We start from the raw sequence: 26,064 nt of genomic DNA, 5'->3' as shown, positions 1-26,064 counted from the left end.
CAGGCCAGGCATTTTCTGGAGACAGCCCTCCCCGGAGCCACAGCAGTGTCCGGTACTGCCAGCCAGGGCTATGTGATTGCTCTCAAAAATCAACGCCTCCCTTGGGGTGGACCCCAAGGGTCTCATACCTCCAGCTCCCCAGGGTGTTAACAGTTTGCTTTCAGCTGACCAAGAGAGCTGGTGGGAGAGGAGCCTCGGGCGCCCAGTGGACATAGACCGGCCAGGGGATGATGAAGCCTCAGCTTATCGGGTGGGTCAGTTGCACTTGAGGATCTGAGTCCCGAATCTCACGGAGACACTCCACAGAAGACGCACGGAGTCCCCGGGGACATTTAGAGGAAGCCAAATCGATTTATTTTGAAATTATTATATTATTGTTTTTTGAGACAAAGTCTCACTCTGTTGCCTAGGTTGAAGTGCAGTGGCGCGAACATGGCTCCTTGCAACTTCTGCCAACGGGACTCAGGCGATCCTCCCACCTCAGCCTCCCAAGTAGCTGGGACTAGAGGTGCGTGCCACCACACCTGGCTAATTTTATTTTATTTTTGTAGACACAGCGGTCTCAGTGTTGCCCAGGCTGGTCTTGAACTCCTGGGCTCAAGTGAACCTCCCACCTTAGTCTCTCAAAGTGCTGGGATTACAGGCACGAGCCACCGCTCCTGGCCAGAGGCAGCCAAATCTAAAAGGGCCAAAAGCAGCATTTCTCTGCCACACCTCAACGCTGGGCAGAGGGACCTGTTGCACTTTGGTTTGGCTCTTTGCATCTGGAGTCTCTGCCAGAGGGTGACACAGGCTAAGCATAAGCTGGAGGCTTAGGAATCGGCTCCTGCCTTGAATATGTAGGAGGCGCAGCTGAGCAGGACAATAAGACCTTGGTGTCCACTCATCAGAACAAACGGGTCACCTGTCCACAGTGGAGCCACTCAATGTCAACCTGCCCAGGTGCCGGGGGAGGAGGCGGCAGCCCAGTCTCAGGTGCCACCACCTTCAGCCCAACTTCCAATGGGCTATGGGGCTCCTGGGGACAGGGCTGGGCGTGAGTGGAGGGAGACTTTGATGGGTATTCTCAGCTTCCCAGGCAGGGGCCAGAGAGAGGTCCATCATCTGCCCTATTCTGTCCACGCAGCCTGAGCAGGCTGGGGGACCCAGAAATGCTGGGACACCCCTTCCTAGAATATGAGGAAGGGGCTTCTGGGAACAGTGGACCATATGGGGGAATGTGGGGAGCCGGGCTACATTCACCCAGGGGGTGCAGCCAGATCCTGAGAGCCCAAGAAGGATTTATTCTATGCAGTGTCTCGCAAGTGTACGCACTCACGCCACTTCCTAATAATTCAAGCCACAGCACGGCGCACGGGACGTGTGAAGGTACTCACACTGCCGCCTCCCGGGACGTGTTTGATATTATCCTTTGAGCCACACTTGGACTGGACGTTGCTAAGATCCAGCTTCTTATTAATTATCTGCACCTTTGGTAGCCAGAAAAAAGGATGAGTGACACGCCACCCTGGACCCGCCTGCTTGCTTGCAAGGATGCCTCCACTTTCGGACCTGGCAGAGGCAGTCTGGGGAGTGACGGGAGGTCGAGTCACACCCCAGGGGAGCTGAAGGGACAGAGAGAGGGCTGCTCTGAAGGCATCCCAGAACTGTGAGTGATTCCCAGCGGGCTTTACGAAGCTGGGATTGCAGGTCCTCAGGGGCAGGGACTCACTTCACAAAAGGATGGCATCGTGAGGCCTGAACCCCAGAGGGGAGCGTTCACCAGCCTGGGGTCAAGTGAAAAACGTGTTCGGCCACACTGACGAGTGAGTAATAGGAAGTTCCCCGGCATCTCCACTCACACCTGGCTAGACCCACCGGCACATTCCCAGAGAACTTCCTGCGGGTGTTCTCAAGCCTGTCGGGCCTCAGAATCACCTGTGGATTTTTAAAAATATCTCAGACCCCAGCCCTGACCTAGAATTAGAATCTGGAGGAGTCTGGCTTCAGTCTCTCTAGTTTTGAAAAGTTCCCCTGGTGATTCTGACACACAGCCAGGTTTGAGAAGCCCTGACCCCGTAGGCAGGACACAGGCAGCTTTGTGGGGAAGACAAATGTGGGGTGTCCCTTCTCTACGAAGGCTCTGTCCCTGCAAGGGGGGGCAGTGCCTTCTCCTTCCATCCACCCACCAGCCCTCTCCCACCCACGATGCCACCAGGTGCGTAACGGAAGCTGAGCAAATGCTCCCGTGGGGCTTTTTCTCAGCTCTTCCATAAGCAGGGGTGGCCTGGATGGGTCTCCCATGATTGCATTTCTGGAAGGTTCTTTCTGCAGACACCAGGGAGGTGTGAAAATTCAGCATTTTGATGAGAAATGATTTTTACCAATTTGCCTAAAAACTATGAAATAGAAAACCATGGTTTAGGGATTTGGAAAAACTCGACATTTTGTCTGCCAGATCAGTGAGAACGCCTTCCTCACCCGGTGACCTTCCCCTCAGGAACTCTGCAAACAGTGGAAACAGTGTGCTTTGGGTTTTTTGTTTTGTTTTTTTTTCTTTGTGAGATAGAGTCTCACTTTGTCACCCAGGCTGGAGTGCAGTGACACCGTCATGGCTCAGTGCAGCCTCGACTTCCCCGGGCTCAGGGGATTCTCCTACTTCAGCCTCCCAAGTAGCTGGGACGCCACCACACCTGGCAAATTTTTTGTATTTTTTGTAGAGATGAGGTCATGCTATGTTGTCCCGGATGGTTTGAAACTCCTGGGCTCGAGCAATCAGCCCACCTCGGCTTCCCAAAGTGCTGGGATTACAAGCGTGAGCCACCATGCCTGTAATCTCAGCACTCTGGTTTTTATTCGTCTCAGATGTAAATAATTGCCAGGTGGTGATCCCAGTGAAGGACCAGCTGTGCCAAGGCCGTTTCCAAAATCTTGAAAATGGCACTGAGACCTTGGTGGCTCTTTTGAGAATGCTGGGTGGAGACCACTGCCCTGGAGGCCCCATCAGCCTGGGCTGTCGGGTCTGGGGTTGGAACTCCAGCCTGACTTCTGGTTCATCCTGTTTTCTTCCCCTTAATTTTACTTGTCTGAATCTTCAATATGAATCAACATCTAACTCATTTCCTCATAATCTTTTATGTTCCTTCAAAAGACTATGTATTTTTATTAGAAAATATAACGATTTTAAAAAACAGAGCTCATCAAAGCAAAAACCGTTTTCTTACCACTGTAACACAATCATGATTGCATTTTGCTGTATTTCCTTGAAGCCTCATTTATATATAACTACCCCTGTATACCTATACTTGGTAGAATTATTGTGCACATGCAATTTTGTATCTTGCTCTAAGAAGTGATATCATATCCTAGTCTGGGTGCGGTGGTTCACGCCTGTAATCCTGGCACTTTGGGAGGTCAAGGCGGGTGGATCACCTGACGTCAGGAGTTCGAGAACAGCCTGGCCAACATGGTGAAACCCTGTCTGTACTAAAAATACAAAAGTTAGCCGGGCATGGTGGTGCGCAACCTAGCTACTCGGGAGGTTGAGGCAGGAGAATCACTTGAACCCGGGAGATGGAGGTTGCAGTGAGCTGAGATCGCGCCACTGAACTCCAGCCTGGGTGACAGAATGAGACTTCATCTCAAAAAACAAAAAACAACAAAAGAAGTGATATCATATCCTAAGCATTCTCTATGGTCTACGGTCATCAGAAGCACTATGTTTAATAATATGTCCCATTCCATTTTGTGAATATTGTTCCCCTGCTATCCAACATTTGTATTGATTCCACTTTGTACTTCAATAATACAAACAGGCCGGGCGCGGTGGCTCACGCTTGTAATCCCAGCACTTTGGGAGGCCGAGGCGGGCGGATCACGAGGTCAGGAGATCGAGACCACGGTGAAACCCCGTCTCTACTAAAAATACAAAAAATTAGCCGGGCGTGGTGGCGGGCGCCTGTAGTCCCAGCTACTCGGAGAGGCTGAGGCAGGAGAATGGCATGAACCCGGGAGGCGGAGCTTGCAGTGAGCCGAGATGGTGCCACTGCACTCCAGCCTGGGTGACAGAGCGAGACTCCGTCTCAAAAAAAAAAAAAAAAAAAAAAAAATACAAACAGCCTCCCATGAACCTCTTTCTGAAAGGAGCTTTTTCCATAAGATGGGTTATTTTCATAACACAGAGTCCTAGAATAGAATTTCTGGGTCAAAGTTATAAATATTCTAAAACCTCTCGGTACAACTCTCCACATGGCTTTCTAAAAGGGTTGCATGAGTTTTCGCTGTGAGCCCTGGTGAGAGAGCCAGCCTCACCACATTGCTGCCAGCACTGGGTGTTTACAATATTGTTTTGCTTATTTTTTTGACCAAAATAAAAGAAACTGCATTGCTGGCTTATTCTACATCTCTCCGATCATGACTGAAATTGCTCCTTTAAACCCCTTTTTGCTGATGGGTGTATTTTTTCTAACATACAAATATTTACATTTTATTTTTATTCTTTTTATTATTTTTAAAATAGAGACAAGGTCTCACTCTGTCGCCCAGGCTGGAATGCAGTGGCGCCATCGTAGCTCACTGAAGCCTTAAACTCCTGGGCTCAAGCAATCCTCCTGCCTCGGTCTCCCAAGCAGCTGGAACTACCGGTATGTGCTACCACGCCCAGCTAATTTTTAAAAATTCTTTGTGATGATGGGGTCTCGCTACGTCACCCAGGCCGGTCTCAAACTCCTGTGCTCAAGTGATTCTCTCACTTCAGCCTCACAAAGCACTAGGATTACAGGCGTGAACCATGGTGTCCAGCCTACATTTTAATTTACTTATTTATTTTTGTTTTATAAATTTTTAATTTTAAATTTATATGGGTACATAGTAGGTGTATATACTTGTGGGGTACATGAGATATTTAGATACAGACATACACTGTGCAATAATCACATCAGGGTGAATGGGGTATCTATCACCTCAAGCATTTATCATTTCTTGTGTTATAAACATTCCAATTATACTATTTTTTATTTTATTATTTTATTTTATTTTATTTTATTATGTTTTTGAGACAGAGTCTTGCCTTGTCGCCCAGGCTGGAGTGCAGTGGCGAGATCTCAGCTCACTGAAAGCTCCACCTCCCGGGTTCACGCCATTCTCCTGCCTCAGCCTCCCAAGTAGCTGGGACTACAGGTGCCCGCCAACATGCCCGGCTAATTTTTTTGTCTTTTTAGTAGAGACGAGTTTTCACCGTGTTAGCCAGAATGGTCTCGATCTCCTGACCTCGTGATCCACCTGCCTCGGCCTCCCAAAGTGCTGGGATTACAGGCGTGAGCCACCATGCCCAGCCGCGGATTATTTTTTAAATAAAAAAAAAAAATAGTTTTAATGGAGATAGGGTCTTGCTATGTTGCCCAGCCCAGGTCTCAAATTCCTGGGCTCAAGTGGTCCTCTGGCCTCAGCCTCTGGAGTAGCCTCAGCACCTGTAGGCTTGACGGTCATTTTTTATTCATAACTTTTCACTGGATAAGTCTTAGAAGATTTGCCTGCTTTCAGAAAGGAGTGGGAACGGCTTAGAATTAGAAAACACACACAATAATAAAACAGGAAAATGTAAAGAGTAACATTAGAAGAAGGGAAGGGCATCAACACTGACAATTACAGGAGTGATCATTACATTTAACTTTGAGCTTCCTGGAAGCCGAGGCAAAAAGGGAAATGTCATGGGTTACGTAACTCTCCTTATCTGACGAAGAAAACTTACCAGTTTTTCAAGGAAGAGAACTTTGTTTTCTGTACTAATCCATAAAAGAAATTAAACAAATGAATCGAAGGACATTAAGCAATAACTCAGTATCTGCCACATACTTAGAAATGTTTTTTTTCCGGCCAGGCACGGTGGCTCACGCCTGTAATCCCAGCACTTTGGGAGGCCGAGGCAGGCAGATGATAAGGTCAGGAGATCGAGACCATTCTGGCTAACACGGTGAAACCCCGTCTCTACTAAAAATACAAAAAAATTAGCCAGGTGTGGTGGTGGGCACCTGTAGTCCCAGCTACTTGGGAGGCTGAGACAGGAGAATAGCATGAACCTGGGAGGTGGAGCTTGCAGTGGGCGGAGATTGCACCACTGCACTCCAGCCTGGGTGACAGAGCGAGACTCCGTCTCAAACAAACAAACAAACAAACAAACAAACAAAAAAAGAAATGTTTTTTTTCCATGTGGCTTTTTCTTGTTCTAACCCCACAAAAAAGGCAACAAGCCTTTGTGAGATTTTGCAATAGACACAAGGGTATTTACAAAGCAGACCTGAACTACTGCCAATTGTCACATTAAGTCAACACCCTTTATAGAATCTTAGATTTACAGAAGGGAGAGAAAAGAGGAATGGTTGTCATTATGAAATCAGAATCCTGAAATTTCATTTCTCAGCTACAGTAACATATATATTACACTTCAGCTCTGGATAGACACTGACAAAAACCATCAAGGGAGAGAATGATGTGTTGCAAGCTCCCAATTTTGATCCAGGGAACTCCTAGTCAGGGGAGAAATGTCTGTGGTCAGAGTTTGACCCTGAAGGAGAGGCTGTGGTGAGGTGGGGCTTGGGGTGTGTGTCCACTTGGTTTAATCAATTTCCTGGAGCACCCAAAGCAGCCCTAAGCTCTCACTAGACCTTGATCTGGTTTTGTTTGGGTTCAGGTCTCTCAAGGCTGTTCCAAAGAGCCCAGCCCTCCCTCCCTGGCCCCAAGCCTGCAGCCCCACAGCCCCACAGCCCCGTGCCTTACAGTTGGCTCCCAGGCTGGCCCAGGCTTGGCCTGTCTCCAGCACTGCCTGGTGCTTGCTGTGCTGCGCTTTGCCTCACCAGGCTCAGCAGGCCCAGTGCAATACTCTGCTGGGAATTTAACCCGGGGTGGGCACTGGATGCCCACACAAGCCTTCTCTTCAAGTCCAAGGTGATCGATTAGCTTGGGAACTGACACAGGAAAACCTGTCTATGTCCTGTCAAGTCAGCTGGCCAAGGAAGAGATCAAATAACAGGGTAAAGTCACCTTCAGCATTATTTACACTGTCCTTTAAACAGTGATGAACCCAAGCTCCTTTAAAATGATTTGATTTACACAAGATTTTTCAGAAGCACTGATGTACAGGGAAAGATGCCTGGAGGGTCTCAGAGTTACAGAGCTGTCCTAGAGGAAGGTCCCAGCTTGGCTCTGCCCCCCACTTACTGTGGGGTCTGACATCTCAGCCCAAGCTCACCTGCATCCCTGGCCCTGATCGAGGAGAGGCAAATGATTCCACGTACAAATTCACTGTATTTATTCCACACAAATGCTCTACATAGACGCTTTTTAAAGAGACAACTGCGGCTTTGCTATTAAATATAATGTATTTTGAAGGCCAGGTGTGGTGGCTCACACCTGTAATCCCAGCAATTTGGGAGGCCGAGGCAGGAAGATCACTTGAGCCCAGGAGTTCAAGGCCATCCTGGGCAACACAGTGAAACCCCATCTCTACAAAAAATATAAGAAATTAGCTGGGCACTGTGGTGCAAGCCTGTGGTCCCAGCTACTCAGGAGGCTGAGGTGGAAGGATCTCTTGCGCTCAGGACTTCAAGGTTGCAGTGAGCTATGATTGCACCACTGCACTCCAGCCTGGGCAACCCAGCAAGACCCCGTCTCAAAAAAGAGAAACAAATCAATACACACAGGCAAGGAAGCAGTCACCCAGGCTGCGGCCCAGAACCAAGAAACAGTTACAGCATTCTATCGCCATCTTGTGACCATCTTGAATATTGCATCCCCAAGGCTTTCAAAGCCCCACTGCTCAGGTAGGTTTCTGTCCATCCTGGGCTTCCAGGCTCTGTGCTGCTTCAGGTCTTCACATCCCAACTATTGGCCTGGACATCCTCCAAGAAAGTGACTTTAGCTCCATCTTCTCAGATCCAACCAGGCCCCCCCATGCTCGGGCCCCTGGGCCCTTCCCTGGCCATGATCCTGCACACCCCCTTCTCCCCGCTGGCAGCCACAGGGTCCCCAGTTCTCCTGATCCTGCAGCCTGGGCCCCACATGAGCAACTTCTCTCTCGCCCTACGTGGCCCCTGGGACTCCTTGCTTCTTCAGCTCTCCTCTGTGTTTCCCAGCGACCCCCCAAGAAGGGCTGCTGAGGCTGGGCCCTCACCCCTGCTTAACCCTCCCCAGCAGATGCCAACAGCCCGCCTGCTTCAGCACTCCCATGGCCACTGCCAGCTGAACTGAGCCTCTCTTCGGGGCCACCCTCCACCACCCTCTGTCCTATCAGATGATGTCCAGCGGCTTGCAGCTGCCCCAACCTCTCTTCTGCCAGTGTGAACTCTCCTAGCACTCAAGCTTCACACCCCTTAGCGCTGAACACACGCCCTCTGCTGCCCCAGTCGCCTCCAGTTCTTTATTTTGCTTTTGCTCTGAAGAGCTCCACGTTGCAGTGTTCCACTATCCTCCTTCAGCTCCTGCACCCAGCACTCTGGGTGGGGGCTGTCCTTTCAAAGGCCACTGAACAGGTCCCAAACAAGGGTCTGCCTGTCTTCTCTGGCTTGCTGACTTGTGCGGGCTGCTCCCCCTCCATGTCCTTCCCTGGCCAAGCTCTCCATCCTACATTCCTCCTGCTGCTGTGACTGGCCCTTTCTCTGCTCACCTGCCCCTGTCCCTGGCCTGGATCCTGGGGGCAAAATCTCTGAGCACAGAGCCTGGTGCTCAGAGGTGCCCCATAAATGTTGTCTGAATGAATAAAGGAATGAAATAAGGAAGGAACCAGCATTTTTTTTTTTTAATAGAGTCTCAGTCTCGCTCTGTTGCCCAGGCTAGGGTGTAGTGGTATGATCATAGCTCACTGCAACCTTGAACTCCTGGTCTCAAGTGATCCTCCAGCATCGGCCTCCCAAAGTGTTGGGATTACAGGCATGCGCCACCGCGCCCAGCCAGGAGCCAGCTTTTGATGCTGTTATATGTTGTTTTACTGGTTGTGTTTTCTTCATTTTTTTTTTTTAAGTTAGGAGTGCAAGGTTGTGTTTTCTGGTTTATTTCTGCTCTCATCTTTGTTTCTAGATTCTTATTTCTTTTCTTGTATTCTTTTTCCCCTCCATTAAGAACCTAATTTATATGCTGCAGTCATTTAATTTTTTAAATAACAAAAGTATTTAAAACTATGAAATCCTTCTAAGTAACAATTTGGGGCACCTTAATATAATGTACAGGATTCATTTTACTTTTTTTGATACAGGGTCTCGCCCAGGCTGGCGTTTAGTGGTGTGAACATGGCTCATTGCAGCCCTGACCTCCCAGGCTCAAGCGGTCCTCCTACCTCAGCCTCTGGAGTAGCTGGAACTGCAGGAGAGTGCCAACAGGCCCAGCTAATTAAAAAAAAAAAACTGTAGAGACAAGGTCTCCCTATGTTGCCCAGGCTGGTCTCGAACTCCTGGACTCAAGTGATCCTTCTGCCTTGGCCTCCCCAAGTGTTGGGATTAGGTGTGAGCCACCACACGTGGCCCCAACAAAATGTTTTAAAAGCTGGTCCTTTGTCTCTGTGTCTGGACACACTCCCACTCCTGCAGGCCAAACAGGGCGGGGATGAGCTTGGCAAAGGGGATGTGGGACCCAGGGGCTGGCCTGGCTGGGTCTGAGCTGACTGAGGAGCCAGGCGCTTGGAAACTGCAAACAGGGATAGAGCTGGGACTGAAAGTGGAAAATGAGTCACTGGATCAGGGTGCACAGGAGGCTGCAGTGGTTGAGGTTGAGGGTAGGTGTCAGCAGTAAGAACCCAGGGCCACTGAGTCTCAGCCAGGCTGCACACTAGAGTCACCCAGGGGAGGCCCACCCCAAGATGACAACAGGTCCAGGAGGCTTGGGCACTGGAATGATGTTTAAAAGAATTCCCTCTTCCCACCAGGTGCTCCCTTTTACAGTCAGGATGGAACACTGCCGCCCACGACTCCCGCAAGATCGGCGGGGCCTACGGGCTCTTCCTGCCTGGCACCCACCCAGCTCTTCCTCCTTCCCTGCAATCTCCACCCCTACCCAGCTGGTGCTCCAGTGCGGCCACCTGATTATCTGCATTTTCCTTTCACAATAATTCCCTTTGGGGCCCCAAAGCAATATATGTTCACTGTAGCAAATCCTGAAAACAGAGAAAAGCACAAAGGAGAAAACAGAGAAAAGCACAAAGGGGAAAACAGACGTTTTCCGTTTTCCCCCCGATGATTTGCAGCAATCTGTGGCAGTTTTCAGCCTCTGCAGGTTCCCAAACGTGACTTGGCTCCTGCTCTTTTCCCTTCGGTGTGAGCATCTGTTCCGGCAGGATTGAGCGATTCTTCAGACTCCGCCAGCTTTGCCTCTTTTGTAGCCAAACATTTATTGAGCACTTACTGCATGCTGGGCACTACATGAGGCCACAGGGACCCAAAGGTCTCAGCAAAACCTCGTGGAGCCTTCAGGCCAGTCCAGGAGGAGGAGGCCTGACACCCTTCAGTGGGTCATTTTAAAGGCTCTTGTGCGTGGACCCCGTATGACATTTTTCTTTTTCTTTTTTTCCTGGATATTCATGTGTTGGTCTTTGTTATGGCTGAGGTTTGGTTTCAGACAATTTTTCTAGGCTTTCCTGGCATTTAAGGGAGGCTGTGACTGTGTCCTCTATCACTTTTCCACACTTCGTCCCCCAAAATATCTTAAGAAAAGTAAAGTCACCCTTTCTCCTTTAACCCTTTAGTAGATTTGGACGTGCTGTCTCCACCCAGAGTAGTGACGTCGTAACCTGGAGCCCCGTCTGCCCCTTTCTGCACTTGGCATGAGGTCGCCTGACTCTCACCCCTCATGGGCAGAGGCAGGGCAGCCGCAGGGTGGGAGGGACAGTTCTGGCCCTGAAAAGGGTCTTCGATGGAAAGTTGTCTTCCCTGCTCAGCCCCATTCCTGCTGCTCTCTTCAGAGCTGTAAGAACTGGGCCAAATGGTGCCCACACCTTCCAAGCCAACCTCAGATGAACTCAGGGTCAACAGGGAAGCTACCTCCCATGCTAAGCTGAGGGTTCTGTCTCTGGCAACCTGAATCATCCACTCACACACAGAGGCTGAGTTAAATTAACCCCGTATTCAATGAGGGCTAGCCACCTGCAGAGTCTCGTGGGGGCTGCAAAAATGCGTGAGACTCGGCCTCCACCCTCAGTCATGGCCCAGACTAGGGAGCGGCAGACACATGTTCAGTGTGGTCAGGGTTTACAGGGGCTTTAAGGAGAGAGGGGAATCCAGGAAGACTTCCTGGAGGAGATGGCAACTGAACTTGGGTTTAAGGGAAGGGAAGAGATAAGGAGAGAAGGACGTTCCCCACCGTGGGACACAGGGCAGGGTGTGGCAGAACCCAGGGGCCCCCGGGGGTGCATGGGCAGGGAACCCCAGACGGGGAGCAGCAGATTCAGGCTGGGGGGAAGGGAGCACCTTGTGGGTGCTGCCTGTTATGTGACTTGAGGAGATCCTGGGTGTGCCTGGATGGCAGTCTGGGTGCTGAAGCAGGATGGGGGTGCATGGGTGGGCAATGGGAGAAAAGGCAGAAAAGGCCAGTGAGGGCCCCTCTGGGGTCTTGGGCAGCAGCAAGGCCAGGCACCCTGAAGAATGAAGGTCACAGTGGTCCCAAGATGGGGCTTCTGGAGGCGACTTTCGAGAACTGAATGAGGACTGGAAAGTCTGGAGATGAGGGAGCGCATTGTCCCCAGTGGACGCGCGGGACAGTTTCCCTCAGCTGTGGTACAGGACAGAGGCCCCGGGTCTCCTGTGAGTTATTTCCCCAAGGTCTCTAACCAGGCCATTGTGGTGGGTGAGGGTCCAGAGAGCCTCTTCCACTACAAGCTCCACATGCCTGAGCAGGGAGAGGCCGGACCTTAATTTAACCCGGATCGCTTGCTATCTCAGGAGGGAGATCCTGAGATGCTCTCTTCCTTCCCTCCCTCCTGTGTTCCAGGGAGCTCTGCCCTTGTCCCCACAGCCACAGGGGAGCCACCGTCTGTCCTTTCCTCGATGAGAGGAGGTGCTCCAGGGCACAGCTGAGTCTTCTCCACCTCTGTGCACGGCCTGGCACGCAGGGGCTCTCAAAAGAGGCTTGATGCACAGAGGCAGGGTCTACACATGCGTCCCCTTTAACCCGACCGTCCATTTCCATCCCAACGGGATGTGACACTGCACTCACAAGCTTGTTCGGGGGCAGAGGGGCTTCTGCATCCGATCCTGGGTGGGGGGAGGTGGCAGGGTTTGAGGCGAGGTGCCCACGTGCACTGGTGGCCACCCTCCCTCCACATGCCCCAGGCTCAGGCCCAAGAGATAAGAAATTCAGGGGTGTGGAGAGCGCCTGGGTGGGGGAGGCAAGCTGACACACAGGCCCAGGGTTCCGGAAAGCCCCTTAGCTCCCCGAGGCCCAGTGCCCAGAAGGCCCAGCACACCTGCAGCCTCAGAGTGAGCCGCGGTCCTTCTCACCCCCAGCCTCCTCTTCACCCTTCCCCAGCTCCCCCAGTGCTGGGTGGCGGGAGTGGGGTCCTGGGCTGAACTGTGGTCCCCGCAAATTCATATGTTGAAGCAGTAACCCCCCGCCCCTGTACCTTAGAAGGTGACTCTATTTGGAGACAGGGCCTTTAGAGAGGCGATTAAGTGAAAAATGAGGTCATCAGGCTGGGCCCTAAGCCATGGTGGGTTTTTTTTGTTTGTTTGTTTGTTTTGAGACAGAGTCTCGCTCTGTTGCTCAGACTGGAGTGCAGTGGCACTATCTCGGCTCACTGCAACCTCTGCCTCCTGGGTTCAAGCGATTCTCCTGCCTCAGCCTCCTGAGTAGCTGGGATTACAGGCGCGCACCACCACCATGCCCAGGTATTTTTGTATTTTTAGTAGAGACGAGGTTTCACCCTGTTGGTCAGGTTGGTCTCGAACTCCTGACCTCGTGATCTGCCCGCCTCGGCCTCCCAAAGTGCTGGGATTACAGGCGTGAGCCACTATGCCCGGCCGCCATGGTGTTCTTACAAGATGAGCATGCGCAGAGCTACCAGGAGCACACACAGAGGGAAGACCGCAGCGGCGCAAGGCAGAGGTGGCTACCCACGGCCACAGAGAGGCCTTGGAAGAAACCCACCCGCCCACACCTGGCTAGTGAGGAAGCATACTGCTGTTCTTTCACTGTGGTGCTTTGTATGTCAGCCCTAACGCACCCAGATGAGGGGCACAGGGACAGGAACGGGGAAAGGGATCCAGGCCAGGCTCCCGAAGTCCGTGCTTCTCCACCTTTAGGAAGCTGGAGAGCTCGCGAGCACCCACTTGCCCCCAGAAGAATCAGCTGATCAAAACAGAACCCCCAATCTCCCCAGAATCCAGAGGAACCCAACCTAAGCAGATGGCCCACGAGTAGAGATGCCCACCTATGGGTGGCAGTGTGTTCTGCCCAGAAGGCAGGTGGGGAACCGCTGTGGGTGCCCCAACTATGAGAGCCTCCGGCCGTGGAGACACAGCCCTGCCATCTCTGTCCGATTAACAGGGGCTGAAGGGGCAAGAGAAGAGCCAGAACGTTCTCTCGCCTGAGGAGGGCACTCGCAGTGTAGTGGAGAGCCCAATAAAGAACTGAACTTCCTTGAAGAGGGTCCAGAGGGGACTGGGGTGTTATGCAGGGGTGCTCAGGTGCGGGGAACCCCACACCTCCAGGCGCAGCCCCACAGCTCCAGGCACAGCCGCGCACCTCCATGCGCAGCCCCACGACTCCACGCTCAGCCGCAGCCCTACCCCTCCATGCGCAGCCCTACCCCTCCAGAGGCAGCCCCCCACACCTCCACGCGCAGCCCCCCACACCTCCACGCGCAGCCAGCCACTCTTACCTTCCCGCCTCCCGGCTGGTGCTTCAGGTTTTCAGTGGAGCCGATCTTGGACTTGACGTTCTTCAGGTCTGGCATGGGCACGGGGGCTGTCTGCAGGCGGCTCTTGGCGGAAGATGGCGACTTGGGTGGAGTACGGACCACCGCCACCTTCTTGGGCTCCCGGGTGGGTGGGGTTGGAAGGGACGGGGTGCGGGAGCGGCTGCCGGGAGTGCCTGGGGAGCCGGGGCTGCTGTAGCCGCTGCGATCCCCTGATTTTGGAGGTTCACCTGGGAAGGAAGGAAGGGAGTGAAGCCGGGACTCGGGTGGGTGGGGTCAGAAAAGGCCCTGGGGGCTGCCTGTCCCGCGGGTCCATTCCCAGGCTCACCACTGGGTTAGGCAGGTGGAAGCCAGGTTGGAAGCGCAGCTACAGCAGGTGGCTGCCCTGGAGAAGCATCTCTTCCCCCCTGCCTTTTTGCTTAGGGACAGAGACACCCCTTTCCCAGGAAAGCAATGGAAAACCATCAACCACCATCCAATACCCGCTCCCAGAGAGGTGGCCAACTCGGCCCCACGGTCTCTGGGTCAAGAGATGGGCTCCAACAAGCTGTGTGGCCTCAGACAAGTCACTTCCCCTCTCTGAGCTCAGAGGCCTTAATTTGAAAATGGAAATAATTATAATCCCTGTGGCCAGGGTGGCTCCAGGAGGTGGTAGATATGCTTTGCCAACCTCTAATGCAATTCTTCAGGGCCTGTATCCTAAATAAGGGTGACGCAGTGATGGGACCCAGCTGTGCCCTCAAGCCTGGACGCTTCTGACCCTTTCACCACAGGGTGAATGTTCAGCTGTTCAGCTAGTTCAGGGCTCCTGCCAGCTCCCTGGCTCCTCTGTGGGATCTGGGCTTCAGAACAGGATGCCTGCTCCACGCCTGCCTGTCCCTAGCTGTCCACATGAGCCATGCTGCTTCATGCTGCTGTGCCCTGCCATACAGTTCCCCACCTGCCATGCATAGCAGTTACTAGCGCACCCTTCCAACACCCCAGAAGCTGCTGGGGGGTCTCCTCTCCTCTCCATGCAGATGCTGTCCCTCCCTCCTCTGGGTGTCCTTTACCCTCAAACTTGCTTCTGTTACTGCACTTCCCAGGCCTCTGTTACACTTCAACACTCTGCTATTCTGTCTCATGGGTCCGTGTTTTCCAAAGTGTGGCCCACGGAACCCTGCGTCAGAATCTCTGGATCTTTCAAGGAGGAAAGCGGGACTTGCAAAATGCAAATTTCTTGATCCCCATCAAGAGTGGACAGAGCAGAATCTCTATGGGTGGGGCCTGTAAAGCCTCATTTTTCTCAAGCTCCACAAAGACTGAAGTCTGAGAACCGCAGGCCTCACCCTGTGCCGAGGTGTGCTTAGCTCCCCTGCAGTCTGAGAACTTAGCTTTCCTGCAAGTCCAGAAGCTTCCCGCAGCAATGCCCCTGCCGCTGCCCCAGGCATTTGCTGTAACACATACCTGCTGGCCAGACCTGGAGAAGGGCAGCTCTTTGAAGCACCCATCTAGCCAATGGGCAGCTTGGCCAGTGACGAATAAGCACTAGTTTTCTTTTGTTGTTGTTTTGTTCTTTTGGGGTTTTTTTTGAGACGGAGTCTCATTCTGACACCCAGGCTGGAGTGCAATGGCGTGATCTCGGCTCACTGCAACCTCCGCCTCCCAGGATCAAGCAATTCTCCTGCCTCAGTCTCCCAAGTAGATGATATTACAGGCGTGCAGCACCATGCCTGGCTAATTTTTGTATTTTTAGTAGAGACTTATTTTAGTAGAGACTGGATTTTTGTATTTTTAGTAAAGACTTCTTTAGTAGAGGTTTTACCATGTTGGCCAGGCTGGTCTTGAACTCCTGACCTCAGGTGATCCACCCGCCTCGGCCTCCCAAAGCACTAGGATTACAGGCATGAGCCACTGCGCCCAGCCAGCACCAGTTTTTATAATTTGACTTCCATGTCTTTTTTTTAAATAATGTTTTTTATAGAGACGGGGGTCTGACTATGTTGCCCAGGCTGGTCTTGAACTTCTGGCCTCAAGCGATTCTCCCACCTCAACCTCCCAAAGTGCCGGGATTATAGACGTGAGCCACCGTGTCCTGCCGATTTCCACGTCTTGGATGTTCCTGAAGTAGTAAGCTCTGTGGCAATAGGACAAATGAAGCCTCTTCTTTTCCACATAAGGAAACAACAGATGGGGCCTCGGCCTCCAGGCTCAGCCTCTCTGCCTCCTCAGACCTCCCATCCTCCTGCCTCCCTGACTTCAGAGACCCAGGGTGACCAGTGGGCTTGGTGGTGGCGGCTCCAAATCCTTTTCATGCCTCTTGCTTACAGAGTGGTCGTGGGCAAGTCACCTGGCCTCCTTAAGCCTATGTCTTCATCTGAAAAATAGGGAGACAGCCAGGCATGGCGGCTCATGCCTGTAATGCCATTGTCCCTGAAGTCAAGGAGAGCAGACAGGATTAGAAAGCCCATCAGACAAACACAGCTGCGCAAACTGCACAGGGAAGAGAATTCGGACTGCTCCATCTTCAGGCTGTGAACCCCGTGTGAACCCTGCATTGCAGAAAAGGGTCCTCCCGGCTCTAGAAACACAAGCCAGTGAACGGCCACACACGCAAACGGAGGCTGCTCCCAGCGAAGCAGGCTCCCGAGTACCTCTCTCAGATTTGGGCCCTGCAGGGGGTGGTCTTCTCTGGACTTGCTTGGTCACTTAAAGAGAAAAATCCACAAAAGCCTCATTATCATCAGGCTTAAACAGGGCCTTAATGAGTCCTTCACGTGGCAGGCACCCACAGCCGGCCCAGCAGTGGCCCCATTCTGAAACAAGGTCGAGGGGGCCCAAGGTGGAGGGTCTCTCCACCTGCAGGCAGCCACTGAAGAGCAGGTAAGACCCAAAGGGAAATGCATGACCTTGTTTAAGGTTGTTACAAAGTGTGAGTCCCCTGTAATCCCAGCACTTTGGGAGGCTGAGGTGGGCGGATCACTTGAGGTCAGGAGTTCAAGACTAGGCTGGCCAACATGGTGAAACCCTGTATTTACTAAAAATACAAAAATTAGCAGGGCGTGGTGGCCTGTGCCTGTAGTCCCAGCTACTCAGGAGGCTGAGGCAGGAGAACTGCTTGAATCTGGGAAGCAGAGGTTGCAGTATGCCAAGATCGTGCCACTGCACTTCAGCCTGGGTGACACAGTGAGACTCCGTCTCAAAAAAACAACAACAAAAAACAGAGTGTGAGTCAACTGGCCCAATGTTAAGTGAAAAAAACAGGAGGATACAAACGCTACTTAAAATCCCGTCAACATTCTGGGAATTATCCCTGGATCACATGTATATATGATAAAAACACCAGGCCAGAAAACACGAAGCAAAAAGACAAAAACAATGGGCCTTAGTGAACGGCCATCCTTGGGGGTGCCGCTGCATGGCATGTGTGCGAGAAATGCCGCTGCACGGCATGTGTGCGAGAAATGCCACCGCAAAGACACGCAGCAGGTGGTGGGCAGGCTCTGGGCAGCTCCCTCAGGCCAGGGAGAAGCAGAGTCACCAAGATCCAGGCCAGGCTTTGGCCACAGCCCGCAGCAAGAGCCATAGGCTGCCCGTGCCACCAAGGAGCAAGTGCAGGTCAGACACCCCTACATGGTGCAGAGTCTAAACCCAGTGGCCTGGAATACTTCACTGGGGCAATGGGAGAGAGAAGTGCTCAGGCGGGCTGTCCCTAATCCCCAAAGAGGACAACTGTTTTTTTTTTTGAGAAGGAATCTCACTTTTGTTATCCAGGCTGGAGTGCAATGGCGCGATCTCAGCTCACTGCAACCTCTGCCTCCCGGGTTCAAGTGATTCTCCTTCCTTAGCCTCCTCCGAAGCTGGGATTACAGGCGCCCGCCACCACGCCCAGCTAATTTTTTTGTATTTTTAGTAGAGAGAGGGTTTCGCCATGTTGGCCAGGCTGGTCTGGAACTCCTGACCTCAGGTGATCCGCCCACCTTGGCCTCCCAAAGTGCTGGGATTACAGGCATGAGCCACCACACCCAGCCGCGACTGTTCTTAATAGCACCCCTGGCTGCAAAATAACTCGATGGATGCCTTACTGGGTACTCAAAACTGACTGGGTTTTACTCACAGGAGCCCAGGGCAACGGGCCCAGCCTGCGACTGCTCAGCTAAGACCCTCAGGTTTTGCAGCAGACTCCTAAAGTCCCTAGCAAGTTAAGCTGCCCAGGGGTTGAGCCCTGAGTGACGTCACCCATTGTGACTTATCCAGGCTGCTGCTCTGTCTCCAGAGACATTCGTCTCCAGAGTCTCATTTGGGGACTGAAAACACGCCATGCTGGGGCTGCCTCTATGGAACCCTGGACTTGGGGCCAGAGAGGCTCTGAGAGCTGCCACTTGGTAGTCATGTGACTGCATTTTCTTCGGGTTTAAAATGAGCTGGTTAGACTCAGTCAAGCAAACTCTCAGAGGCTCGATTTCTTTCTTTCTTTTTTTTCCTTTTTCTGTATTTTTTTTTTATCATGCTGCAGAATCAGCCTCAATTTCTTCATTGATAAAAAGTGAGGATTCAGGCCGGGAGTGGTGGCTCACGCCTGTAATCCCAGCACTTTGGGAGGCTGAGGCAGGTGGATCACCTGAGGTCAGGAGTTTGAGACCAGCCTGGCCAACATGGTGAAACCCCGTCTCTACTAAAAATACAAAAAATTAGCCAGGCATAGTGGCAGGTGCCTGTAATCCCAGCTACTAGGGAGGCTGAGGTAGGAGAATTGCTTGAACCCGGGAGGTGGAGGATGCAGTGAGCTGAGATCACACCACTGCACTCCAGCCTGGATAACAAACGCGAAACTCTGTCTCAAAAAAAAAAAAAAAAAAAAAAAGGTAGGGATTCAACATTTGCCTCAGAAATCAAAAGGACTGAGAAGGAAATGAAGACTCCAGTGCTTAGTAAACTGCAAGCTGCTGACCAGCTGCCAGGGGTTGTTCATTCTCAGTGGCCTAAGGCCTCCTAAAATGAAGGCTGTACCTCTGAGAGCTTCAGCTTCCTCTAAGATTCAAGAGAACATTCTTCTTACCAGAGCTGGGTGGTGTCTTTGGAGCAGGCGGGGTTTTTGCTGGAATCCTGGTGGCGTTGGCCTGGCCCTTCTGGCCTGGAGGGGCTGCTCCCCGCGGTGTGGCGATCTTCGTTTTACCATCAGCCCCCTGTAAATGAAACATGGTAGAGGGGTTTTTCACCATTGGGAAAAGTTACTGCCACCAAGAGTCAACACCAGCCCCACTCCGCCACCTTGACGCAAAACGTGGCTAAGACTGGGGTGACCCTTTGCCTCCTAGATGCCACAAGTGTCTGCTACAACCACGAGGGCTTGCTGGGCACACAAACCCACGTCCCCACCCAAACTCCAAGTTCCCTGAGGACATTTCCACCCAGAGGAACTGTGTGCCTTAGTTATCAGCATGAGTTGTGCCAAGGCCAGCAGAGATTACAGCAATGATCAGGTCACTCTCCACTCCATGTCAATCATCGGCAGGACATTATTGCACTATGCATATGCAGACATCCATTTTCTGACTCTAATTATGGATTTATTTGGCTGATGGTGGTTGGCTCCACCAGAGGCCCCTGGAGGCAGTGTTGAACCTGACCAAGGATGCTAAAGAGAGCTAGGTCGTGTTCTTTCATTCTCTCGCAAACAACCCTAAGGCCTCAGGAACTCCTTGGGTGTGCTCAGAGCAGGTGAGCACCTGAGGAGGCGAGCACCAGCATCACTGACAAAGCTGGCAGAGTCGGGCATGGCACAGTCTAGGGACTAGGGCAGTCCCTGGGTTCGGTTACCTAGCAGATGACCCTTAGACATAACACAAACTCAAAAAAGAAACTGACATTAACCAAGGACCACAAGCTAGTTGAGGGGGGAGTGAGCTCACGGGGCAGTGTTGCTATGGCGTGATGCTGTCCTACCGAGATCAGGGCAATCTGGAAGCATTTCTCTTGCCAAAATCAGGAATGGGCAAAGGAACCCAATGAGAGTAGCAATTTTGGGTTTGTTTTTTTAAAAATTTTTGCGACAGGGTCTTGCTCTGTCACCCAAGCTGGAGCTAACTACAACCTCTGCCTCTGGGGTTCAAGCAATCCTTGTGCCTCAGCCTCCCGAGTAGCTGCGATTACAGGTGCATGCCACCACGCCCGGCTAATTTTTGTATTTTTAGTAGAGACAGGGTTTTGCCATGTTGCCCAGGCTGGTCTCGAACTCCTGATCTCAGGTGATCCACCCTCCTCGGCCTCCCAAAGAGCTGGGATTACAGGTGTGAGCCACTGCGCCCAGCCTTAGAGTAGCGATTTCGAAACCAAGGTCCCACCAGGTGTCTTAGGGGCTGCTGCTATGAGAGCCTGTGGGGTGCTGAGAGGGATGGCCCCCAGCTCTCTTTTCCCCTTTGCCCAGAATTCTAACTATTTTACACGGTGCTTCTATGTCAGAGCTCATTTGAAGAAAGGTCTTTGAGGCTAAAAAACAAACAACAAACAAACCCCACATTTGCAAACCACAGCAGAGCAGCCTGGTTCTTTTCAAAGGTGGTTTCCTTACCTTGAGTTTCATCTCCTTTGCTCCAGAACTGCCAGTTCGGGGAGTGACAGAAGAGACGTATTTAGGAGAGGAAGGTGGCTCTGGGCACACGGCAGGGCTGGAGGGTTGGATCAGAGGGTCTGAGCTACCAGGAGTGGGGTGTTTGGGGCTAAGGCAAGGCCTATTTTTCAAGGTTTTAGCAGAGGAACGTGTGGATGTCTTAAACATAAACATAAATAAAATCAAAATAAAAGTCAGCACATGGAGGAGGGAAACAAACTGAAAAAAGGACAGTAACTAAAAATAAATAAGGCGGGTAATGGTTGAAAGCAGTGATCTCCAGGCTGTTTGAATCAGGTACCCTTAACATCCCTTCTGATCAGTAAGAACAGGAAAGTGACCATCCTCCCCAATCATAGTTCTTTTTTCTTTTTTTTGAGACAGAGTCTCGCTCTGTGGCCCAGGCTGGAGTGCAGTGGCGCAATCTCGGCTCACTGCAAGCTCTGCCTCTCGGGTTCACGCCATTCTCCCGCCTCAGCCTCCCGAGTAGCTGGGACTACAGGCGCCCGGCACCACGCCCGGCTAATTTTTTTTGTATTTTTAGTAGAGACGGGGTTTCACTGTATTAGCTAGGTTGGTCTCGATCTGACCTTGTGATCCGCCTGCCCCGACCTCCCAAAGTGCTGGGATTACAGGCGTGAGCCACCGCGCCCGGCCCAATCTCATAGTTCTTACATGACTGACTTACTCAACTCACATCTGACAAAGCCTTTAGAAGAGGACGTGAAAAAGGAATGGAAGTTCTAGTATGTTCTTTCTCCAGCCTGTTAGATGTTACTGTGCCCCTGAATTTGGAGATCACTGGTTTAAAGGTGCTTCACATGAATAAGTTGATGGAGATCATCAAGGTACATGAATCTTAGGATGTTACTCAAGAAAGTGTCCCAAAGTGTGTCATGGGGTCTGAAGGGCCTTACTTTCTACTCAACCAAGCAAGGTGCTTTTTTGCCTGCCCATTAACCCATGGCCTCTTCCACCACACTGACAGACTCATATGGCTACAATCAGGAGTGTGCCCACCCCAAGTTGGAAAGATTCTACCTGACTTAGGTTACACCTACCCCCACCACATATGTGCTTTCTGATTAAAGTCTCAAATCAAACTAATATTAACACAATCTGGTGAATCCTAATCTGGCCAGTGTTAACTCTTTTTTGTTTGTTTGTTTGTTTGTTTGCTTGTTTTAGAGACAGGGTCTCCCTCTGTTGCCCTGGCTGGAGTGCAGTGGTGCCATCACGTCTCACTGCAGCCTCCACCTTTTGGGCTCAAGTGATCCTCCCACCTCCGCCTGGCCAATTAAACTTTTTTTGAGATGGGGTCTTGCTATGTTGCCCAGGCTGGTCTAGAACTCTTGGGCTCGAGAGATCCTCTCACCTTAACCTCCCAAAGTGCTGGGATTACAGGCATGAGCCACTGTGCCAAGCCTCCAATGTTATCTCTTTTTCTTTTTTCAGTTTGCCAGTGTAAACACTGCTAACTTTTGAACCCATTCCACATGAGGAAGCAGCCAGGGACGGGTGTCTGGACACCTGTCCCCATGGAGGCAGGGCTGGGGTGGGGGGCCTGGAACCGGGATGCAGAATAGATGGTGACTGACACCCACAGTTCGTCCTGCCCATGGGGGATTTTGACAGGTGGGCATGGCCCTGGAGGAGAAGGGGGTGTTTGGAGGGGAAGAGGTTGCACTCTCAGGAAACGAAGTGGGGAGGCTAAGCCTTGAAATGTTTCCGAGAGTGAGTCAGAGCTCAGAGAAGGGTCCTGACCCAGACTTCATTGGGCTTCTAGGGGTGTTATCTTATCGCTTTCCAATTCCCCATGGACGCGGCCGAGGCCCTCTGTGTGGTCAGGCTTGGTAAGGAGGACCCAGGAGATGAAGTAGCAATGGGAGAGGAGGGATACACGCTGGGGCCCTGGGGCTGATGACAAGAAAGCAAAGCTGGGGTGGGGGTATTGACGACTCCTCCTTCCCTCGCTGCACACGGCCCCTCTCTACCAGCAGCACTCCCCAACTGGCCGAGGCCCAGGGTAATAGATCTTTCCCCTCCCTAGACTCTGGGCAACTCCAGGGCAGGGATGTTGTACCCATGTGTACTGAATGAATGAATGAAGGAACAAATGAATGCATGCATGCATGAGGCTGGTATTCCCTGCCCCCTGCCCCTGGCACTAAACGTGCACCGTGATTGACAAGCAGCTGTCACTATCACTTCCGGGACCCAGGCCAGCTCTCCAAATCCCCACAGGCCCTTCCGCTGCCTCACTAGATGAGGCTGGGGAGCCCTGACTCTGCAGGCACTTCCGGGAGCAGCCCTCAACACACCACCGAATGCTCAGAGCTATGTGGCAACTGGAGATGCCCTCTGGGCTCCAGTACTGATTAAAATTCAGGTGTTTCAGACAGAATTTATGATGGAAATTTTAGATACCTTTAAGAAAAATAGGTCTTATCTAGAGCCATGGTGGGATTTTCCAGGAAAAATGCCACTGTGCAATTCTAGGAGCATTTCCCCAGACACCAAGTCACTGAGAGAGTAAACAATGGGTGAGGTGAAATACTGAGAAGGATGGGCAAAGATCTGGGTGCAGTTTATGCAGTGAGAAGATGACTTCATTTACTGTCCTAGGGCTGGTTTTCAAACACAACTTCATTTACTGTCCTGGGGTTGGTTTTCAGACACACCTTCTTTTACTGTCAGGGTCTCACTGAAAGTACACTAAGAAAGCTGGAATTAGGAGCATGACTTCATGAACCTGCCTACTGCTCTTCCCTGGGGTAAGTATCAAAACTAATAAATGCTGGACTTTTTACAAGCCTGCCCCAAAATACAAAGCACTTCAAATGACAGCTGTACTTTAGTGACAAATACTCCCCACATTATATATGAGAATGAATCAGACATAAAGCGCAGCTTCTCTGTAAACTTGACCAGCTGCAGAGCTCCGTGGCATCGTCAGCTTACCTTGGCTTTTTTGTCATCGCTTCCAGTCCCGTCTTTGCTTTTACTGACCATGCGAGCTGATAAAATATAAAATAAGAATGCTTGTCACATTCCATTTTCACCGTTCACAGAAAGAGCCAGCTGTGGTGAAGTTGGATTTCTCCGGGATAGGTCCATGTTTGTTTAGTTGGGTCTGGTGGAAACCCAGTTGGTTCTTTTCCCTTGAATCTGCTAGACCTCACATTGTTAGTATCAACACAGCACACTGGGGTCATTGATTAGAGCAACCTGGCAAGAGGGGGCGGCAGGCTGGCCGAGGGTGGGACCATGCAGAAGGGATGCAGCAGAAACTGTCACGGGGACATGATGGCATGGAGGCTATCTAAGGAAGGTGCAGTCTCCCTAACCCACAGGCTCCTGCCCTGTTTTTGCCATGGTCAGCCTCACCCCACTGGGACCAGCCCCACTCCACGGATGGGTGTTTTAAAAGCCTCAGGGCCATGGATGTTGGTAGCTCAGCGAGGACCCAGCCTCCTGCAAGATCCAAGGACGGGGGTGGGTGCATTGTCTCCACGCTGCAGCCAGGCTTGGCCCTGGTTCCCTGAGAGGTGCCTGTTCACCCTCTTGGCCTTGGAAACTGCCTGGAGCCACCCGGCTCCCCTGCCCATGTGGCTAGATTGCCAGCAGTCCTGATTCCCACTTTCCTGGCCATCTTATGCTGACCACCCCATCTCCATTCCTGGTCACACGCCTCTAGAATTAGGAGAGCCTGGCAGGGTTGTCTTTGTCCCCTAGTTGCTGGTTGTACCCCCAGGGCCTGCCCCTCACTAATGGTGGCTTTGGCCACCAGCCCCAGCTGCTCTGAGATGAGCCAAGCCCAGCCCAGCCCTGAGCCAGGCCTGGTGGGTTTCTTGCCACTTGCTGGTCTTCGAAGGGCACAAATTCTCACCGCTTCCCCCAATTAGCTACAAACCAGTTACCATCATACATTCCCACAGACAACATCAGCCTTCATCACACTCCTTGGTGAAACCAACCCACCGACTTGTCTGCCAGCATCAGCGCTAACTCACCCTTCTCCTTCTCTTGATAGTCACTGCTGAAAACTGATCATAGATTTTCTTCTTTGGTTTCAATATCATATTCCCTCTACTCCACGGACAATCAGGTCTCTTGGAGCTTCTCATTAGCTATTGTCACCTGGATTTCTAGAGGGACCAGCAATGAGTATGCCCAGAGATTTTCCAACTATACTATGTGGCAGAATCACCTGCTAAAAGGCTCCCAGGCTTACCCCACAACTGGGTCTGTAAGCCTAAAGTGGCACCTGGGAACCTGCACTTTAATAAGAGCCCCAGGCGGATCTGACTCACGTGTTCTTTGTTTTGCCCACATCAACCAGCACCATCCATGGCACAACAAAAGAATCTGCTAAATCTGCTAAATCTGCATTTCCCAAACTTCCTCCAGGAAATGTTAGCAGGTAGAATCAAGAAAGTTTGGGAAACCCACTCTGTGACCTTCTCAGAGGGTCACAATGGCCATTAGTACATTGAAGGCTCTGACAAGTCCTGCGGCAGAAAAGCCTGTTTAACTTAGTTTAGTCTTTTATTTTTTTCCCCCAGTCACTGGGCCATGGAACTCTTTTTCAACCCAAACACACCTATGAACCTCTAGTAGGCCAGCATTCAAGAAAACATCATTTCAGTAAATACTGTAGTAACCTGTCAAGTCAGTTATTTGTTCCCTACTGTTTTGGAATTTAAAAAAGGATATAGGATATATTTTTTTCTCTCTTAACTTTATTTTATTTTTTGAGACAGAGTCTTGCTCTGTCACCCAAGTAGGGGTACAGTGGTGTGATCTTGGCTCACTGTAACCTCTGCCTCCTGGGTTCAAGCACTTCTCCTGCTTCAGCCTCCCCAGTAGCTGGGACTACAGGTGCCCGCCACCATGCCCAGCTAATTTTTTGTATTTTTAGTAGAGACAGGGTCTCACCATGTTGGCCAGGCTGGTCTCGCACTCCTAACCTCAAGTGATCCACCTGCCTTGGCTTCCCAAAGTGCTGAGATTACAGGCGTGAGCCACCGCGCCCAGCCTCTGTCTTAACTTTTAAACACAGGCTTCTTTATAGCATTTCAAAGTTTTCTCTGAAAGTAAAATCTCATAAAAATTTAACAGATGCTTGCAACTGTGAGCTTCAGTAACATCCATTTCTGGGCTCTGCAAATAACTGTGAAATGCTAAGGGTCCTAAATTTATGAACAAGCTCGCCTTGTGGCTATGAGGTCTCCCGTGGGACACCAACTCTCCTCTCCCTGATACTTGGGACTCTCCTCCCACCAATCCCACCCTGCAGGGCTGCTGTGGTCATGCTCCCGAGGGCTCGAGGTGGGCCCTGCTCAACCCCCTCCAATGCCAGCATGAGGATCCCCTTGTCCTCTGTGGAGGGAGGTGGCGGCATGTGGACCAGGGAGATCTTGTGTCTGCTCCTTGTCTTCCTGCCACAAGGCAGAGCAGGTGGGGGCAGGGCGCTGGGCCAAAGGCACAGCATGGGCTCTGGGCCACCTCTGGATGCTGTGTGTCGCCTGCTGTGTGTGCCCTGCACATCTCTGTGTTAGGAGTCCACACTCCAGCACCTCCTGGGAGGTATTGTGGGATGCGG

The 26,064-nt window shown here is 51.6% G+C and overlaps 2 protein-coding genes across 8 annotated transcripts in view; both read right to left on the bottom strand.

Moving 5' to 3' along the window:
* Positions 1-26,064, bottom strand: part of MAPT (microtubule associated protein tau) — a 126,099-nt gene that overhangs the window by 12,876 nt on the left and 87,159 nt on the right. For 3 of the 7 annotated variants that reach the window (XM_032163959.2, XM_032163960.2, XM_032163962.2), the window contains 4 exons: positions 23,421-23,476; positions 18,909-19,035; positions 13,835-14,100; positions 1,377-1,469 (listed from right to left, as the gene is read on the bottom strand). In XM_032163959.2, coding sequence (XP_032019850.1) covers positions 1,377-1,469; positions 13,835-14,100; positions 18,909-19,035; positions 23,421-23,476 — 542 coding nt within the window. Of the gene's footprint in view, positions 1-1,376; positions 1,470-13,834; positions 14,101-18,908; positions 19,036-20,420; positions 20,619-23,420; positions 23,477-26,064 lie in introns of all 7 variants that reach the window. The other 4 variants (XM_032163961.2, XM_032163963.2, XM_032163964.2 and 1 more) reach the window with 2 other exon arrangements.
* Positions 6,104-13,075, bottom strand: STH (saitohin). Its single transcript, XM_058446173.1, is given in 2 exon segments — positions 6,104-11,054; positions 11,057-13,075. Coding segments are annotated over 2 exon segments (480 nt in total). The 5' UTR covers positions 11,162-13,075; the 3' UTR covers positions 6,104-10,679.

The sequence above is a fragment of the Hylobates moloch genome, unplaced genomic scaffold (genome assembly GCF_009828535.3).
Source record: "Hylobates moloch isolate HMO894 unplaced genomic scaffold, HMol_V3 SCAFFOLD_10, whole genome shotgun sequence".
In the NCBI taxonomy this organism is placed as follows: domain Eukaryota; kingdom Metazoa; phylum Chordata; class Mammalia; order Primates; family Hylobatidae; genus Hylobates; species Hylobates moloch.
The sequence above is the reverse complement of the archived record's forward strand: the minus strand, read 5'-3'. Positions and strand labels throughout refer to the sequence as shown.